Source organism: Psammomys obesus, unplaced genomic scaffold, assembly GCF_907164565.1.
Source record: "Psammomys obesus unplaced genomic scaffold, mPsaObe1.curated_primary_1811, whole genome shotgun sequence".
NCBI lineage: Eukaryota > Metazoa > Chordata > Mammalia > Rodentia > Muridae > Psammomys > Psammomys obesus.
Genome location: NW_026585644.1, coordinates 35,620,588 through 35,640,940, shown reverse-complemented (window position 1 = coordinate 35,640,940; position 20,353 = coordinate 35,620,588). Strand labels below are relative to the sequence as shown.

General features: G+C 48.7%; 1 protein-coding gene across 3 annotated transcripts; it reads left to right on the top strand.

Moving 5' to 3' along the window:
* Positions 1-343: 343 nt before the first annotated feature.
* Positions 344-8,491, top strand: Pcare (photoreceptor cilium actin regulator). 3 transcript variants are annotated; one of them, XM_055625616.1, is made up of 2 exons: positions 344-3,990; positions 8,284-8,491. In XM_055625616.1, the coding sequence occupies exons 1-2, from the start codon at positions 344-346 to the stop codon at positions 8,489-8,491; spliced, it is 3,855 nt and encodes a 1,284-aa protein (XP_055481591.1). The 3 variants fall into 3 exon arrangements, with proteins under 3 accessions (XP_055481591.1, XP_055481583.1, XP_055481574.1); XM_055625608.1 differs by having other exon boundaries at positions 8,281-8,491; XM_055625599.1 differs by having other exon boundaries at positions 8,278-8,491.
* Positions 8,492-20,353: the final 11,862 nt, after the last annotated feature.

The window sequence follows — 20,353 nt, the reverse complement described above, 5'->3', positions numbered from 1 at the left end:
TTGTATATTAGCACACGCCGAGTGCTGACTGGCTGGGGCATGATTAACCTAATAAGCTTAAAGCTCCACTGGCCATCCACATCTGTCAGGATATGAGAAAAACACAGGTCTATAATCCGTGAGGCTGAAATGCCTCAGAACTGTCCCAGTGCTCGCTAACAGCAGAGGGTTCAAAGCTTAGGTGAACAGGCATGTCTTCCTCTTCACTGTGGCATGGGCTCCAAGTCTAGGAGTCTGTGCCATGGACTGCCGATCTGATCTGGAGTTGCCCAGATGGACTATCCAGAGAACCCGAGGATTCTCCAAAGACTGTGAAGGTAAATAATGGTGACAAGCTAAAACCATGGGGTGCACACCCTCACACAACGCCATTGTCAACAGCTTTGCCAAGAGTGGCATCCAGTTTTTTAAAAAGCCCAGAGCAATTTTGCCAGGATGTCAGGAGGGCAGCCAGAAAGGTCCCATTCCTTTGCTGGTTCAAAGTTCCACCTTCTGTGACCCTGGCGGGGAGATGTACCTGGGAGAGAGGCTAGCAGAGGAGACGGCAAATTCCAAGAAGCTCCATACCATGGCTGTAAGACTTTCTCAGCTCACAAAAGATATGAAAGGACCAATTCCAGAGAGCCAAACCTTCCAGATGAACAAATCCCAAAGCCGCACAGCTACGGATATTTCATTCGGGACAGAAGGCTTCCATGGGCTACAAGATGTAGATTTTTCTGGGAAAGAGAGTAAGGAAAACATTCTTCAGGAGACCTCAAAAGGGGACAGAAAGCCAGCATGCCATCAGTCAGATGACCAGGACCATTGCTGCCAAACTGCCCCTGAGTCAAAAGGCAAAGTGGACTTCCCTGAGCCCATGGTAAAGGCCCACCAGCATGCTTATGCCTATCTGCACACCAGCCTCTCCAGATACGAAGCAATCCTGTACCTCATCCAACGAGCCAGCCAGACCCAGGAGCTGTTGCGGCCCATGCTCAGCTTCCTGTTGCTGTGTTTCGAGGAGGTCAGCCAGCTTCTAGGAGAAATCTCCAAAGATGGAGAGCTGCTCCTCCAGGAAGTCAGAGGGGATCTGGCCTGGCCATCGAGGAAAGGCGAGCCCTGGGAACAGCCAGACCTCCTGCAACAGCTGCTGCAGTACACAATCAACCAGCTGCAGGCAGTCCACAGCACAGTGTCCACCCTTACTGGGAGCTTTCTGGAGGGCTCCAGCAGCTACTTCAGCTCCACTGCTGGCCAGCTGGAAGGTAAGCTGAGCACCAAGAGAGGTATAGATGAATGCCTCCTAAGGGCCCTGGGACAACTAGAGAGCCTGACCAGTGGTCACGGTGACCCTGGGCTGCTGGGCCCACCCTTATGTTCTGAGGACAGCGGCATTGGTGCTGACAATGAGTCTGTGCAGTCCACGGAGAAGCTGGGCAAGCGAGCAAGCTGGGACTTTGTAGCGGAGCCTGGAGAATGGAAGCCAGGGACTGCAGCCCAAGTAGAGGCCATACCATCGGGGCATCCCCGGCAGAAAGGTCCATACTGGACAGGTTCAGATGGACTCCAGGACTGTCCACTGTCGAGTCCTAGGATAGCAAAGGTTCAACCTGCTGTACAGGATGAAGCCAGGGGCTCGAGGGCCTCCGGTGTAGGCCCAGATGCAGTCACCTCCAGGCCTCCAGAGGCTGCCAAAAGCATTCTGTGGGACTCGCTGGGGTCTGAGATCCCTGTGCAAACACATCTTTCTCAAAGCTCTGGGTTAATGGATGCTGTGTCCCTGAGTGAAGATGAGGACAGCAGCCTGGAGGAGGAAGATGAAGTTAGCAGCACGGATCTGCCTGCTGAACCACAGAAAGCACTACCTTCAAGACCAAGGTCCTCACCCGCTGCCCGGGAAAGCCTGTTTCAGCCGTACTCCAGGAAGCTTAGGAGCCCCCAGGCCCAGGAAATGATTTTGAAGATGAAAGAGGCCATCAGCGAAAGGATCAAGTTTGTCCCTTTGCCTTCCAGGCCCCAGGACTGGGCTGAGGAGGAGGAGGAAGGGAGAGCAATGGTCCCTCCAAGACCTAGATCAGTCAGTGGCAGCAGGTGGAGCCCTGTGAGGCAACAGAGGTCACAATCAGAGGGATCCCTTCAGAGCCCTGTGGAAGACCCCACCCTCCAGGAGCTGAGGAGGGTCCAGGCAGACCTCAGTCAGAGGCTGGAGGTATTTTATGCCCTGGGCGCCACACGGCAGGGGAGGAGCTCAGAACAACACCTGCCATCCAGGCCATCGGTGCTGTGGCCCAACGCCAGCTGCAGGGTGAGTCCCAGTAGTCCCATCAGTAAGTTCAAGGCCTCCCTCGCCAAAAACTTCAGCATATTGCCCAGTCAGGACAAGAGCATCTTGCAACGAAGTAGTCCCCACTCTGACCATGGCCAGCCCTGCCAGGGAAAGGCTGAGGAGCTGCCAAATGCCGTCCTTTGTTTCGAGAACAGTAGGGCTCCCAGGGACACTGAATGGGACGTCAGGGCCTGTCCCACCAGAACATCCGTCAAGAAGCTTATTGAAACCTTTAGTCCCACTGAGAGCCTGAGGATGCCAAGGGACTCTAGGAACTTGGGACCAAGCCCCTGTCTCAGGAAGTGGGGGGTCCCTGCCATGCCTCCCAGATTTCCTATATATAGAGGGCTAGCCCCTATGTATCCTAAGCCCCAAGTTTCTCCAGCCACAGGCAGAGAACCTCTCAAGGTGAACATGGGCTGGAGGCCTTCTGCACCATTCCCCTCTCTTCCTACAGCAGAAGCATCTAAGAGTGAAGACACAGACTGTGAAACACAGGAGGACCTAGAGAACCTCCCTCCACCACCCCTGGAGATCCTGATGGACAGATCATTCACTGCTCTGGAGCACCCAGAGAGCAGCCAGCCAGCAGCAAGCTCCCAGGAAGAGACCCTGGTACCAGGGCTGCGAGAGGCTAGCCATCCAAGAAAAACATGGGCCTCCCCCAAGCTGAGAGCCTCTATGAGTCCCATGGATTTGCTCCCCAGTAAAGGTACTGGCAGCTCCCCGAGGCTGCACAGCACAGGACCAGGGAACACCAGGATTGTGGGCAATTCCAGAAAGCTGACCTTGGACCTGAACTCCCAGAAAACAGTTAGGCCAAGCCCAGAGGCAGAGGGTGGGGCTCAGATTCAGGCACAAGCAGAGAATGGTGCAAACTTCTCCGAGCATCACCAGAGGGTAATTCCTCAGCACCACACCCACCCCACAGCTGGGCAAAGCAGGACCCTGGAACCCAGCCTGGCCAGACCTTCACGAGGTTCACATTCTCCAGACGCATCCAGGAAGGGTCCAGAGAGAAGCCCTCCAGTAATCAGAAAAGCCTCTCCCCCGAGAGCACAGTGGGCACCCCAAGGGGACAGGAGGCTGCAGAGCCTGCCCTCCTCTCATGGACTGTCCCAGCCGAGCCTCCCCGCTGTTCTCAGCTCTCCCAGCCCCCCTCTCAGTCACAGGACACTAAGCCCACCAGCCACAAGGAAACCAATTTCCCCTCCCTACCAGCCCCTGCAACCCAACTCAGCCCCGGGGAGCCCTCCTGGCCAGCAGACAGAAGCAAACACCCCTTCTTCCGTGTCCCCTTCATCACCTTCAGTGTCTCTCTCTCGGGGGTCCAAGAAGACGAATCACTCCGAGGACAGTGAAGTTACCACAGCCAAAGCATCCAGGAATACCTGCTCAGTAGTCTGCCCAGCCACCTCTTCTCTGTTTGAAGCTAAATCGTCACCGTCAACATCCCATCCACGGATGCTACCAGAACCTTGGGGCCCTTTGAGGACCCAAACAGAAGGCTGGAGGGGCAGCTCGGGGCCACGACTGAGGTCAGATTCACAGAGGAGAACGTCTCTGAGCGCCCTCAATCCCCTTCCTTTTGTCCGAAGGTCAGCTTCAGCCCGCCAGCGCCAGCGGGGCGACCCCTTCCAGGGGCCCGGCTCCTCTTGGGAATCCCATCCCTGCCAAAGCAGGTAAGAGGTGCCTTGCACCACTGCCCAGCCAGCTGGAGTGGGCTCTTTGGACTGTCTGAGTTAGTAGATTTCAGACACTGTTCTAAAGGGAGAGGCGGTGGGGGAAAGGGATGTAGCGAGAACAGCCAAGTCCCCCCCTGACCATGAATGACTGGGCTTTCACCTGATGGACTGGCCTGCCCCAGAGGCTGGCTCACTGCCTGCCTGAACCCGACAGCTTGACTCTGTTGTCGCTTCCCCTGGGAGGTTCTCTAACCACCAGGTCCCAGGACACTTTAAACTCTTAAAGATTATTGAGAGCCCAGTAGTTTTTATATATGTGAGTTACACCTACGATTTTTGTTAGACGTTTAAACTGAAAAATATTTAAATATTTTTAAAAGAATAAGCCCATCCTATACTCACACAAATAGTATATTCCTGTAAAAAAAAAAAAAAAAAAAAAAAAAAAAAAAAAAAAAACGTTTATTTTCTTTTTGCTGTTGGCTTTAGATAGGGCTGGCATTAAACTTACAGCCCTCTTGCTTCCACTTCCTGAGTCCTGGCATTTGGGGCACCATGCCAGGGCAAAATTGTATATTCATTAAAAGAAAGGAGAGAGAAAGAGAGAGTTGATGAGTATTGCCATCTTACATTTTGCAGACTTGTTGGTTTCACCTGGCTTAGTAGGAAGACATCTGAATTCTCAGATCTGCCTCTTTAGCCTGTAATGCACATCTATTCATCCTAAGAGCATGGACCAGTAACACCTTTGGATTACGATTTTTTAAAATTGTACTTTAAGCTCACACACACACACACACACACACACACACACACACGCACACTCTGAGGTGTCTCTGAGATACCCAGTAAGCCATAGACCAATTAAGAATGGATACTGAGGGCAGGCATAGAAATAGCAAGGAGGCGTTCCCAGAGCTCCGAGGGCTTGGCTCTCCTTCCCCACTAGCTTCCCACATCTGTAGGGTGAGGGTGTGCCTTTCCCGGCAGCAGCAGGTTGATACACGCCATCGGCCCCACCTGTGGACAGCGCACAGCTGCAAGGGCAGGGAGCCAGCGGAATTATCCCACGGGCACTGAAAGGACTCCTAGGCTTGACTGCTTGTGTTACAGAGTACACAGGGCGGGAGTGGGGACATATCAGCCTATTGGAGAAACACTCTGCCAGGGCACTTGATATCAAGATCAGCTGCGACGCCAGCGCGCGCTCTGTCTACAGTTGTGTCAACCAGCAGTTAATTTCTGCCAGGGCGATAGGCATCACAGGCTTCACAATGGGTCCAGGCATAAATGGTATTTTTTTTTTTTTTTACCAAGTGCTCGGCAGTCAATTTTAAATAAAGATAATATCTTGGGAAAGTTGTGCGTTGTAATAGTTCTATAACCTTCCCCAGCCACTTGAAAGAAATGAATTATTGATTATTTTTGAAAAAAAAAAAAAAACTTAACGTAACGCTGCTCTTTTCTTAAATCTAAAATGCACTTCCTATAGAACGCTGGCTTTCATCTAAGAACCTCGATAAACACTGCTTTCTCTGATATTAGATTTCTAAAACTGTGCCCTTCAGGAGGAGAGCTTGAGAGAACAAGGACAATAAAAAGCCATTAATTAAAAACACCAACATTTTAAAACAGCAGGAGCATAAAATTGCTCAAGAAGAAAATAATGCCCTTCTCCCAGGCTTCTGCTCCAAATAGGGCAGCCTAAAAGGCTGTTTTATGTTCTGAATCTCAATACTTTGTGTGTGTGTGTGGGGGGGGGGGGTCAAGTAGACAAACTTGTGACTTGAAAGAAGAACCCACCTGAGGTCAAGTGGAAGGTCGATTTGTCATTTGCCCCTACCCCCCTTCCCTTTGGGAATGACTATGTTCTTCCAAAGTCTGAACACATGAAGGGGAAATGCCTTCTCTCCCACCAACCACCCTACATCCGGGTGTGCATTGGCATCTGGAAGCAGAACGTCATCCACAGTAAGAGCCCTGGGCCTTACTACAGAAAACAAATATAATTTTTCTGCCCTCCAGGATATGAGAAAACCATACCAGGGGCTTAGGGACAGCTTCTCTGGGACCACATGACAAGCTGGTGCCAGGAGAGGCTAGAGAGTGCTTCCAGCAGGGGCTTGCAAAGATATACTGCCACGCCCATTTCGTCTTGCAGCTGAGCAGGCTCCAGTGCCCTTGAATTGACTTTGACCCCGTTTTTGTCACTCCATGCTAGGCACAAGCCTGTTTTGTAGTAAAAGAATGATGCTTCTATCCTCCTGTTTTTTGGAGGGTGGAGAGGTAGGGAGGAGACTGGAGATCAGGAACAGTCATTGGAGTCCCCCCCCCCCCCCCCCCGAGGCTCAGCCACTGAGTTTTGACTCTGTGTATATGCTGAATCCCCAGGTGAGAATGCATCTTCAGTCTCAAAGTATTGGAGTCCTAGAAATACTCCAGAAGGCTCTAGACTCTCTCCCCTATATGCAATGCTTTTTACCATTGCCTGACCTGAACTGGTAAGGTGGGAGGGAGCATTGTGCAAGTCCCATGCGGTACTTGGTTCAGGCTGCCCACTGGCCAGCAGGACAGCAGGTAGGCAGTCTGTCTTCTTAACAATTCCAGGAAAAGAGAGAACCACAACCATAGAGTGACAGCCTGTGAAATCAGCAGGCTCCTGGCCTCAGCTTCATGGAGATAATGGAACTTGGGTGGGGCTGAGAGAAATAGAATCCTAAATCAAATTTTCATGCCTCCATGCCAGCCCTCACAGAGTAGCATGTCTCCTCCCCTACCTGCCAGGCCCTGGATGGCATGGATGAAGTACGACCTGTGTATGCTCCCTATTTTCCAAGGTCTCGGGGGAGAAGAGTGAAGAGAGGAGGCAGTGGAGGGCTATAGATCACTGTGGGCCCTGAACACCTGCAGAAAGAGCCCTGTAATAGCTTGAGGCCATTACTGGCTCTAAGGCACAGTGGGCTTCTTGATCCTGAAATGTGTGACTATGTGCCACCTTGCCCACCCTCTAACTCCTCCCACTTTGACCTTGTTTATATCTAAACACAGGCTTGTCCACTGGTTTTATATCCCATGTGCACAGTAAGCATGCATCATTATAAAAGCCAAGAGCATGTTGTCACAGGTAGAATGAAGGGCCTTCTGGGTTGTGCAGGAGTCTTGTCCTTCTCTTGTAGTGACCAAGAGCTCTATAGCCAAGGCCCACTTCTCTGAACTTCAGGTACCCAATGACTGTATGATAGGTGGTCCCTAGAGTCCCTTTGGGGTCTGACTGCCTGTAAAGCAGCACCATAGAGACAGTTCCCCATTAACCACAGCGCATGCATATGAGAGCTGTGCACACGGTCTTCCATTTCACCCAGACCTTGGACCTGTGAGTCATGATAAGCTAGGCACTGTTATGATTTCCATTTTACAAAGAGAAAACCTCAGACTCAGAGGGATCAATTCATAGGAAGCAAGGCACACAGATGGCAGGAGGAAGAGCCAAGATTTTGACCCACGCAGCCAGACTTCAGCCTTTCCCAGCAATCCTGAGGCCAACCTGCCAACAGCCAGGCCTGTGTGGCTTTCAGAGTTAGTCCTATCTACCTAGGCTTGTTCCATGCCTGTCACAGCCTCATCTCATTCTCCCAGTCAGAGCTGGAGTTCTGCGAGGGCCCCTTCCCCTTTCACAGCCCTTAGTCACGGTGCTCAGCAGAGGGGAAACTCTACTCTAGCCAAACACTGGATGAGACTGCAGAAAGCGGTTTGCATTTGATTCCATTCAGGAAAAGGATGGCGACTGTGCAGAGCAGGGTTCGTTGGGTTTTTTTGTTTGTTTGTTTGTTTGTTTGTTTGTTTTTTCTTGCTGTTATTGTTGTTTTTAATCCAAGCAACTAAGCCTAGCTCTTTATTAGACATGAAATGCTTTAGAAAAATAAATAAATAAATAAATAAATAAATAAATAAATAAATAAATAAATAAATAGATAGATAAATAAATAAATAAATAAAGGCCCGTTCCCCTGAGGCTTAGAGTCACAAGAGTCTAGGCATACAGGAAAAAGCACGTGTCAACCTTCCAGGTAAGTTTTGGGAGCTAGTTCCTCCCCTGCCTAACCAGACCAACTATGCAGAAATGACAACATAGCACACCAAGTGTAATATGGAAAGGCAGAGGCCTGGCTAGATGTAAGAGGGATGCGGAGGGGAGGGATAGGCAGAGGAGAGTGGGGAACAGGGAAGGAGCCAGAAGGAACATTAGAGGAGTGTCTGACCTGCCACCGTATTTTCTCTTGGCAGCAGCAGCAGCAGCAGCAGTGAAGAGAACCCCAAGCAAGACCTCCCATCTTGGCACGACTCCCGCTACACAGAGTGGCAGGGCAGTAGCACCAAGTGGGCATCTCCTCTGCAGCTCTGTGTGCTGGGCCACGGGCTGCAGCCGGAAGCCCGTGCGAGCCGCAGCCAGGACAGATCTCAGCCAGAGTCACAGCCCCAGCACAAGGAAGTGACGTGACAGATGGCCAATGGGGTCACACTGATATGAGTCACCCTAGAACACATAAAGGACTAGTGAGGTGCTCACACTGCACCATGGATGGTAGGAAACTCACACTGGGGTGTCTTGGAAAGACCTGGAAGATGCCCTGCTAAAAGGTCTCCAAAACCTTAAGCAACAGCCTGGATTCACTTCTGGACCTTGCTTTGCCTTAGGTTTAAACGTTGTTGAAAACTTCAGAGCCCATAATGATACCCTTTATCTTTTCAAGTGCTGGCCTTAATTAGAGGGGAAATACATTCATGCCTAGAGGCCTATGTGTTTCTATATGATAACCGGGGTAATTGTGGCATCATTTAAACCACAGCAGTGAATGAAATAGTGTCCTTCCCTTTTACAGATAAGAAACCGAATGTGTGGGGGAGGGCCCCCCAAGGGTCTTGCTGAAGTTCAGACAGATATGAGACTAGGCCAAAAACAGGCACAGATGTGGGTGGCCTTAGGCTCTGCAGTCTTCATTATATTTCGGTGCCTTTGATTACCTTTGATTATTCTATCACTGTACCTGCCTACAGCATTAGAGGTTGTGCAAACAGTAGGAGAAGCTTATTTTGTTTCAGGCTAAATGGTATGACGGTCAAGGTAGTCAGCTTGACAGAATTCAGAACCAGTGAACAGACAAGCCTTTGACCATGTATCTAATTAGGATTTTCTGGGTTGAGTTCATTGAGGTAGGAAGACCTACCAACTGTGAAATCGGCACCATTTCCTGGGTGGGAGGGTCCTGAACTGCAGAAGGAAGAAGTAAGCCGACTACGCGCTTTCATTTCTTCCTGCTTCCTGACTGGGGATGCAACGTGACCAGCAACCTCCAGCTCCCGCCACAACCATGATAGGCGAACCTGTAAGCTGCAATAAACTCTTCCTCTCGAGTTGCCTTTGTCGAGATATCGTGCCCCCGAAAGGAGAAGAGTAGCTAAGGCAAGCTGTAGCATGGCATTGCCGTCTCCATCAGAGGCTTTGGGAGCTAACTGCTCCCTGATGTGAGAAGATGAGGTAGATTAGAACATCAGGCCCTCTGGCCCACCCCTGCCGCCCCTCTTCATGCCAAGGCTACAGACTCAAAGCTCCCAGCTCTCACTTGCAGCCATGCCACCCTTGGCCTCAGTGTGTATCAAATCCTCGGGCTGAGCTAAACACCCACGGGCTTCTTGGTCTGAGTGAGCACAGCCAAGCCTGTAAAACAGAAGGCCTGTTCTTTGCACCGGGTGGGGGCTGAAGTTCCAGAGACAGGGAGGGCATGAAGCATGCTCACATGCCTGCCCTCCCAACACCCCCAAGCTTCTTGCTAAGTTTATTGCTAGGTCATCCACAGAGAACTTCTGCTGGGGCCGGAAGCAAAGTAAGAAACACTGTCCATGCCAAAAACCCAACTTCTGCCAGTGAGCTAGATACTTGCTGCAGATCCTGGAATTTTTCCATCTGGAGCTGTGGCGTGCTTTCTATTTAGAAAAAGAATTTGCAGTAATTGGGCGATTCAATGCCTGCTCAGTGGGTTGTCAAGACAAGAATTCTCACCCACGGGTACAGCTAAGCAGGCTGAACTTACCCAATCTGCTGCAAAGCTGATGTTTTTAAGTTTGAGAAAATTATAGACCTCAAGTTCTTTTTTTTTTTTTTTAAATAGATCGTGGGCTTAAGCACATGTTATGCTGAGTCCTGGAGCCTCCAGCTACCTCCTGCTCCTGTCTCCCCAGAACCGGGTTTGTGACTCTGACTACCTGAATCTCACCTGACTTGTCTCATTCTTAAAATGACAGTGGCAGGGCTTATCTCTTCAAAGATACCAGAAGCATCATTGATTGAATAAATGACCAAAAGGTGTCATGCTCATCCCCGTTAGGCTGGCTTGTGTTTGTTAGTGTGGCTGTGTGAACCTCAGAGAAGTACCTGAGCCATGCATATAGTTCTGGGGTGGAGTCTAAAATGTGCTACCTTCATTCTGGGTGCCACCCAAAATAGTTGGGCAAGCAGCTTGGGGAACGAACAGGCAGGGCTGGGCAAGCAAGCACAACATATCAGAAGCAAGCAGAAGCAAACAATCTGAGTAGCCTCTGAGAGCTTCCCCAATGGGAGAAGCTTTAGGGACCACTGATCAGAACAGCTCTTGACCCATTCTAGAGTTTCGAGCAGCATTTCTCAACCAGTGGGTCAAAACCCCTTTGAGGGGTCAAATGTCAGGCTACCCCATATATCAGATATTTTACAGTTCATATCAGTAGCAAAATTACAGTCACGTAGAAGCAATGAGATCATTTTATGGTGGGGGTCAGCACAACATGAGGACCTGTGTTCACAGCAGTAGGAAGGTAGGGCGCACATTGGTTTAGGCAGAGTTCCCTGGGGATCTGATGAAACGAGGCAGAGCCTCAGCTACTGGGACTGCACAGGCACTCAGTGGATGAAACTGAGCTGTGGGGGTCCCTGCATGTCTCACAGCCAACAGGGAAATGACCCGGTGAGGTAAGAAGGAAACTCACAACTGAGCCAGCCAGTGCTAAGTCAAACTTCTGTAGTCTGGTGGCAAGCGGTTTATTTTTTTTCACAATAAAACTTTGGGGGAGAAGGGAGAAAAAGTTTTCTCGTGACAATTATCACAACAAAGCTTTAGTTGTGGCTACATCAAAACTCCTTTGCAAGGCACAGCTCTTTAGCAAAGCCCTGTGACCTCCACGAGAAAGGGTTCTAATGACTGAGAAACAATGCTCAGGATTTGGGAGTGGGGGGAATTCTGGTAAAGGCTGGCACCATAGACTAGCAAAGATCACAACATCCACTCCAGCCTTCTGGGTGGAACAGGTGCCAATTTCCTCCATTGAAGAAAAAAAGCCTGATTGTGTAACAATTCCAGTTTCTCGAGTGCTTATCTGTGAGTATGTGGGCCTCTTGCCCTCTACACCTGCATACATGTTTGTTTGTTTGTTTGTTTGTTTTTAAAGCTGTAGTTTTTGTGACTGGAAGCCAGACACAAAGATGAACCAGGGAAAAGCAGATCACCAGCCCAGACCTCCCTCATACAAGGGCCAAACCGAAGAAGTTCAGGTTAGGTTGAGCACATTAGTGTATGTTAGAGTGCCCCCACTGCAGTGCTGAGAGAACTAGAGGTAACCAGCCTGAAACCAGGAGACATGCTACATCAGAGAGGGTCAGCATCCTAGACAACTTCCTGAAAGAGGCAGGGATGAACTTCTGCTGTGCCCCATGAAGGCCCATGCTTAGGGGCCTCCCAGAGACTAGGGCCTGCCCCTTCACCATGCTCCAGGCAGCAGAGGCAGCAGAGGCAGCTTTCGTTCCTTCCATCAGCCATAGATGGCACCTTCTTACCCCTCTAGAGGACTTTCATCTGCCGAGAGCCTTGATGAATTGGCATATGCCCTTACGTGTGATATAATATGAGGCCCCAACTGCCACCAGACCCAGGAAGCAATGACAATGTGCTGATATGGCCCAGTAGGCCACAGGCTTTGAGAATTCTAAGTCACCTTCTACCAGAGAATGTCTGGAGAGAGTTGCCAAAGCTAAGGAGCTGGGAGCAGGAGAGGCAATGAAATTCAAAGGTCGGCAGTGCTGAGCTGACCCCAGGGTGGGTAGGTGTAAGTAATGGGGGCTTGGTCACCATGCCAACCTCACCTAGCTTAAGTTGCCTGTGAGTTAAACTCCATACAAAAGAAATTAAACCCACTTCAAGCTCCTAGGCTTATAGCATCTACTCAGTTCTATCCCTCCTGGGAGGCCAGGCTTTCCCCAAAAGCCATGTCTATGATTCTGCCACAGGAAGTATATCACTGCTAGCCATGAAGGGCAAGCTCACTTCCACAGCTTCTCAGATCCTTTCACCCATGCTTACCAATGCTGTCAAAAGTTCTTGCCTTTGCTGAGGCCAAATCCACTGCTTTTGCTCAAGAGAGAGAACAACAGTTTTTGTTCATTTGTTTAGTAATTAAACCAATGGGCCCAATCCATCAAGCACTCATGAGTGTACTCTTCCATGGTAGAGTCAGAAATCAGCAAGGAACGTTGTTTTATCTGCCATTCGTCATTGCAGACAAGGAGGTGTCTCCACAGACCCCTGGGGTACATCACACCCATATTCTTACTTGGGCTAACTCTCCTGTGGCAATGCACATACAGCCTTCATCCTCCAACCCCATGGGGACCTCAGAGCTGGAAGGAGGGAGGTATCAGCCCAGCTTTTACCCAACACATTTTGTAACATAGCAAACAGATCTGCCCCGGGGGGAAAAAACACAATCTTTTATTTCTATCAAAAGCATTCGCGAAGGGGGAAAAAATAGTGCAAATATAGTATTCTGACAGAGCAGTGATAGCTTTTTGCAAGTATAAATACAATCCTCACAGTGAAATATAACCTCTCTCTCTCTGTGGGCTGTGCCGCTGTTTACTATAAGCTACATTTATTTTCCTTCCTTATGTCACATGCTCAGTCCAGAACCTCAAATAATCCAAACGGATAGAAATGCATGGCAGACAGACTAAAGAGATTTTTTTCCGTTTCATTGCAAACAGCTTATGCTCAACAAGGCTCGATTCATAAATCCTGCAGTGTGAATGAAAGGGGATTTGAGAAACGTATTCTTTTTCTAAAATAAACCAGTGTTCTGCATGTATCAGGGGAGCTGGTACAGTGAATTATGCCTGTTGACATATTTGTCAATTGATCATCTGGTCGACCGCTTACAGGCTGCCAAGCACCCACTCTGTCTTCCAAAGGAAATCTTTTCAGAGGTAATATATTTTTAAGTAGCCCCACATCAAAGATTTTGTTGAACCACCATAAAGTAAATGAGTTTTGAGCCTGTATTAACAGAATATGGTATATTGCACTATCGTTTACTTCCTGTGCCTACCTAAAGTTTAAATAAAGTTCCATCAATCCATCCAGACATTTTTATGAAATGTAATTAAAGATGCATTGCACATGAGGAGGCACAAACAGTTAATTCACTCAGCTCTCTTATTTCAGTTTTATGGAGGAACACGGGCCTGGACTCACTGGCTTGATTACACTCGTGGACTTTAGAAAGTCAGGCTTGGGACCGGGGAGGGGCTGCATTGACAATGGGAGCTTTCTGCTTTTTGCAACAATCACAACAAGCAGGGTTCTGAACTCGGTCGTCCCAGACACTCTGGAAGTCTGGTGCTTGAACCAGCATCTGACGCTGGCTATAATGGCAGGGTGTAGTTAACTAAGGGATAAGCCACCTGGGGTAAAAAGAACCAGGAATTAGAGAAGGGGGAAGAAGGGTGTAATGCAGGTATGGCTCACTCTTGGAAACCAATATTGCTCCTGGTGACTGGAATTAGGGGGCAGAAACACCTGTCTAAACAACCTTTTTGAGCCAACTTAGAGAACTCAGAACTGGTGTTCTCTGTCTCTCTTTCTCTCTCCTCCTTCCCCTTTTTTCCCTTTCTCTCTCCCTCTCTTCTTTTCCCTCTTCCCTCTCTCTCTGCTGTGTGTGTGTTTAATGTTCCCCTCTGTCTGTCTTTATTCCATGATTCTAATTAAAAATTCCCCTTTCCAGAGCTGCACACTGACCTATAAATAATGTAAGGAAATGGCTATCAGAAAGCTGTGCCTGTTAACACAAGTCAATCTCAACGGTGGAGAGGTAGAAGGAGGAAGATACAAATGTCAGGCCAGCCTGGGCAACATAACATGTTCAGGATATCCTAGGCTATATTACAAAACTTTGCTAAAGAAAAAGGAGGGGAGGGGAGAAAAGGAGAGAGGAAGAGAAGGAGAGAGAGAGAGAGATGGTGGAAGGAGGGAGGAAAAGAAAATGAAGAAGGGAGGGGAGGAAAATCAGTAGTTAAACTCAGTAAGAAATCAACTGAGTTCTTTGAAAGTTTCCATGTCTTTCAATGTGAAAATAAAGGATTAAAACAATTTGCTTTCAGCCCCAAGTCCATATGTCAAATACACCAAACAGGAGGGATAAAGTTCCTGATATTCCATTTACCTCAGGCGGAGTCTCGGGGTGATCTGTCAGTCAGATAGATGGGCAGCAATTACCGTGGCCCCTAAACGGCAGCCCTGTTTCAGAGGCTGGGAGGAGGAAGGGCCTGACAAGGAGTATACCTTTTCTGTGTATGTGGTACTCTTCCTTTCCAAAATACAATCACCGACATTCTTTCATTAAACTTGGGTCCTACCAGATTATGAACAAAATATTTCTTCAGTACCTCTCTTTAAAAAAAATGAATAAAAAAATGAGGTTGAGAGCTGGCCAAAGATGTGTCACCAGCTAGTGACAGAAGAGACAAACACACCCCCGGTTCCAAAACAGCTTCCTTTCCAGTTCACTTGCTTCTAGATCAGTGGTTCTCAACCTTCCAAATGCGGTGACCACTTACTTCATGTTTTGGTGATCCCCCCAACCATAAAATTATTTTCATTCCTACTTCATAACTGTACTTTTGCTACGGTTATGAATTGCAATGTCAATATCTGTGCTTGCTGATGGTCTTAGATGACACTTGTGAAAGGGCCCTTCAACGCCCACCGAAGAGTGGCCTCCCACAGGCTGAGAACCACTGCTCTAGATGGGTCCAGGGGTGGAGAGAGGCAGCTCTAGTAGGAGACAGCACAGCCTCCATTTGCAAATAAGAAACCAGTTTTCATATCCAACCACGGCCCCACCATAATTTCATACATCCCTCTTAAACTGACTTAGGTAGAATTTTAAACAATAATCCTCTCTATGGATCCAACTAGTCCCTCTCTTCTCTCCCCAAACACACATCAAACTACTCCCAGCATTAACGGAATAGGAGTCTTTCCCAACAACTCTGCTCCTCACTGCCATGAACCCATGAAGTGGCTGCCAGGTGAGAGTCTGACAGTCCCCACAGCAGTTTCTGCAGGACATCCCTTTCAGGGAACAGTGCTGGCTTTACTTTGGTACCCCAAAGTGGCAAAAGATGACAGATTCAACAGGGGAAAAAAATGCAGCCCCTTCCTTTGTTTGGGACAAGATTGGCTGTGTTTACAAAACCTGTGGCCTTTTTAAAACTATTGTTTAGTTACCAGCTTGGCTTTTACTCTCCGGCTCCTCTGGAGGTACTGGATCACTCTCTGCATGTAAAACTCCTCAAGGAGAGCCCAAGGTGATGCTAATAACAGCTGTCAACCGGCAAAGAGGTAATTATAAAGCCATGATTCAAACAAAACAAACCCTTTGAATGTCGCAGCTTTCTTCAACGGAACAGCAGGTTGACAGGGAACCGGACACCAGACCGCCCCCCAGAAATAATGACCAAAACACATTCCCCACACAGTCCTAGCTCAGAAACACCCACTGAGTGAAGGGTGGGCATCCTGTGCCCTGATGCTGCCAACAGTCTGGATCCCAGCTAGCGGAAGCACTTCCTCCAACCTGCCTCCTCTTAGGACTCACGAGTCTAGCTGCCTGATCCTCTGCAGAGCGCCAGGTCCTTCCCCCAGAGCCAGATCTACAGTGAGACTAATCAAGCAGCCATCCCTACCTCCTCTTTCTTCCTCCTCCTCAGAGCAATTTTCATCAACCATGTTTGGGGAATTATAAATTGGAAAACTCTGACCACGTGGATGTGGGCTTGCCTGGAAACTTAACAAAGTATTAAGATGATGGCAGAGGTCTTGTGTGGGCCGGTTCTGAGCTTGGATTGCTCAGTTGGTAAAGTGCTTACTGTGCAATGTAAAGACCTGAGTTTAGTCTCCAGAACCCATGTGAAAAAAAAAAAAATGCTGGGCACAGTAATCTGTACCTGTAACCTCAGAACTAGAGAGGTGGAGACAATTAGGTCCCAGGGGCTCACTGGCAGCCAGCATAGCCTTATTATCAGTGAGCCCGGGTCAGGGAGAGACCCTGCCTCAAACACGTAAGGCTTTCTCTGACCTGAGGTTTTGACAGAAAATCTCTGGTATCAGAGCAACTCCCGGAACCCATGGGATTCAATAGCTCCTCTCAAAGAGCTGTGGCTGACCAGGGGAAGAACTATCTCAAAGGTGTAGAGGACCCTGATAGGTCAAGATCTGTAGAGAACAGACCTGGGCACACATCCAAGCTCCAGCCACTTTCTAGCTACATTTTAGGGCCCGCATCCCCAAAGCAGACCCTCTACCAGACCCACAGTCCCCCAACTTGTTGGAAATAAATGCTGAAACTTACGCCCTGGCCAGGCCTACCAATCAAAGTCAGCACTTGACCAGGCTCCCTGAGAACTCTACACTGGCCTAGGACACTCATTCTGCACCCCTAGGTCCCTGCTTCCTCCAGGGAAGGAGAGAAATAACCCTTCCCTTCAAGGACATCAAGAAGAGTGACAGAACCCAGAACAAGGCAGGCATTTGATGAGCAGGCTGCTTGTTCTTCTGCCTCCCTTGTCTCACTCCCAAGGAGAACAGAAAGAGTGCTACCCTCCCCCATTCTCCCTTTCCCTCCTCCAGATGGAACTGAATCATAATGAAAGAAAAACATTTTCAGCTGAAAAATGCTCTGCTAGCCAAGCCCTTCTGCCTCCAGCTGTGAGCCTCCAAGGAGATATCAGAGATCCATAGGGGAGGGAGGCAGTGTCCAGGTCTCCTGATCAGTTCTCCAGTGGAAGGCATGTGAGTGAAAAAGGCCAAGGGTAGCTGCAAAGGATATGGCAAACAAGGACAAAGGGGGAGAAATGAGAGGTCCCCAAAAGGTAAGCAGGGCCTACTTCCTAGTAAAGAGGACAAAAAAGACCCTTTGTTTGCCCTGCATAGGCTCCATGAAACCCCAGCATTGCAAGGAAAGCAGAGGTCTGAATCACCAGCTTCTCCAAACCACTGACCCCCAGACATCACAGCCATTGTCTGTCCAGGGCTCCCTGTGTCCTATGCAAAATAGTTTGTAAGAATTATCTCATTAATCTTCATAGCCTCTCAGTTAAGGTGGATATTATTGTCATATATGCCCCACCGACACTACCACATATGCACACACACACAGAGGCTGACGAACGGTCTCCGAGTCACACATCAGCACATCACAGTGCCACATCTTAAGCTCAGGTCCTGGACCTCTGTTGCTGACCTCAGTCTGTGCCTCCAACCCCAGGACACCCCAGAGATGAGAGGATGACTGACAAGCCCCTGAGCCCCACAGAGCAAAGACATTGTGTGGTTTCTGAATTTGGCCACAGATTAGAATCTCCTGAAGAACGGAGATGAGAGGAGAAGGAAGAAGGAGAAGAGGAAAAGAGAGAGGAGGAGGAAAGGGGGGAAAGGAGAGAGAGAGGGGAGAAAGAATGAAGAAACAAATAGAGAAATAGAGTGAAAGAGCGAGAAGAGGAGGGAAGGAGAGAAGGAGAGGAGGAAGAAGGAACAAAAGAACAAATAGAGAAATGGAAGGAGAGAGAGGTGGGGAGGGAGGAAAAAGTAGAGAAAGGAAGGAACAAATGAAGGAAGGGAGAAAGGAAGAATGGAAAGAAAGAAGGAAAAAAGGGAGGTAAGGAAGGAGCGAGAGAGGGAGGGAAGGAGGAAAGCCCCACCCCAGACCAACCGAATAAAAACCCTAGGGGAGGGACATCCTTTGACTGTTGCCAGATGAGTCTGAACCACAAGGTGGGTTATGAAGCTGAGTCTTTCTCTCACCTCCCTTCCTAGGCTCCACCTTTTCTCCTCCACCAAGGAGAACAGAAGACCCATTCTTACCTAGAAGGTAAAAGGTGAATAAAGGAAGAGAAAACAAGATAAAAAGCTAGGACTGAGCCAGGTATGGTGGTGCACACCTATGATCCCAGCACTCAGGGAGGCCTCAGAGGCAGGTGGATCTAAGTGAGTTCGAGGCCAGCCTGGTCTACAAAGCCAAGGCTCTACAGAGAAACCCTGTCTCGAAAAACCAAAAACCAAAAAAGAAAAAAAGAAAAGAAAGCTGGGGTTGGGGACAATGCTTCCTAAAATCTCAGACATCCCTTTTGATGTAAGAGTTGTAATGGTTACTTTTCATTGTCATCTTGACTGGATTTGAACTCACCTGGGAGTCACATCTCTCTGAGCATGTCTCTAAGGGTGTTTCCAGAAAGGTTTAACTGAGTAAGAAAAACCTACCCTGAATATGGCTGGTACCCGGCTTAGTTACTTTTCTATTATTGTGATATGACACCATGACCAAGGCAACTCAGAAGAGTTTATTTGAGGCTCATAGTTTCTGAGAGTTAGAGTCCATGACTATCATGGCAAGGAGCATAGGAGCAGGAGCAGTCAGGCAGTCAGGCATGACACTAAAGCAATAGCTGAGAGCTTACATCTTGAGACACAAGTACCAGGCGGAGAGAGAGAGAGACAGACCCTGGGAATTACATGCCTTTTGAAACGTCAAAGCCCACTCCAGTGACACACCTCCTGCAACAAGGCCACACCTCCCAATCCTTCCCAAACAGTTTCATCAACTAGAGACCAAGTATTGAGATATATGAGCTAATGGAGGACATTCTCATTCAAATCACCACAGTACTGTCCCATGGGCTGGGACTCTAAACAGAATGGAAAAGGAGAAAGCAAGCTGAGCACCAGCATGATTCTCTCTGCTTCCCTAAGACAGGAAATAATGTGGCCAACTGCCTCATTCTCCTGCCCCCGCACCTTTCTCACCATGATGGTCTATACCCTCAAACCATGATCCAAATAAAGCCTTCAGTTGTTTCTTTCAGATATTCTGTCACAGAACTGGAAGAAGTGATATATTCTCTTGGTAGGATGCAGGGTCCTAAGAGGACTTGCCACAACCAGAAGTGACTTGCCCACCCTCAGGAGCATCTCCCGTGTCTTAGTTAAGGTCACTACTGCTCTAATGAAACACCATGACAAAGGCAACTTGAGGAGGAAAGGGTTTGTTTGGCTTATGTTTTCCACATCGCTGATGATCACTGAAGGAAGTCAGGGCAGAAATTAAAGCAGAGCAGGAACCTGGAGGCACTTGCTGATGCAGAAGCCATGGAGGGGTGCTACTTACTGACTTGCTCCTTTCGGCTTGCTCAGCGTGCTTACTTATAACACCCAGGACCATCAGCCCAGGGGCTCGGTCCCTCACCAATAACCACTAATTAAGAAAATGCCCTCCAGGCTTGTCTCTACAGCCTATCTTATGGTGGCATTCTCTTAATTGAGGTTCCTTTCTCTCAGGTGACTTTAGCTTGTGTCAAACTGATCCAGAAAGCCAGTAAATCCTAGAAGTGCAGTTTCTGGTTCACACACAATCAAAAACAATGGGGTGAGCCCAGCTCTAAGCCACCAAATCTGGGGTCTATCAGGACAATGTTCACTGCCTATGAATGATGTTCATATGAGCCTCTTAGAGGAGTTCCCAACAGGCTGAGGCCTAATTTATTATGCTATCTTCTCTTTGGTTTGTAAGCAATAACCTGTATCCCAGGCTAGCTTGAAGTTTCAATCCACTGCACTTGATTTGGGGGTCCCAAGGTCTGTCAGAACCACGAAGCTCTCAATTATACTGTGCCAGGGGTGTAGGCCGCAGAGATCTTGACTCCCCAGAAATAGATTAGACCCTGAAATCACAGAGCAAAGATTTGTCCTTCCCCCTTCTGGAGTTGACAGTTATTTTCAACACATCCACCCAGAGAACATTAGGGACAGGTAGATTTGTTCTGAGGTGGGTATAGAAGATAGGAAATAACATCGAGCTTCATCCCTTTTGTTTTCTATTGATTCTCCCTCTCTCTTTCCTTCCCTCTCCTTCCCTCTCCCTCCCTCTCCCTCCCTCTCCCTCTCTCTCTCTCCCCCCCCGTGTGTGTGTGTGTGTGTGTGTGTGTGTGTGTGTGTGTGTGTGTGTG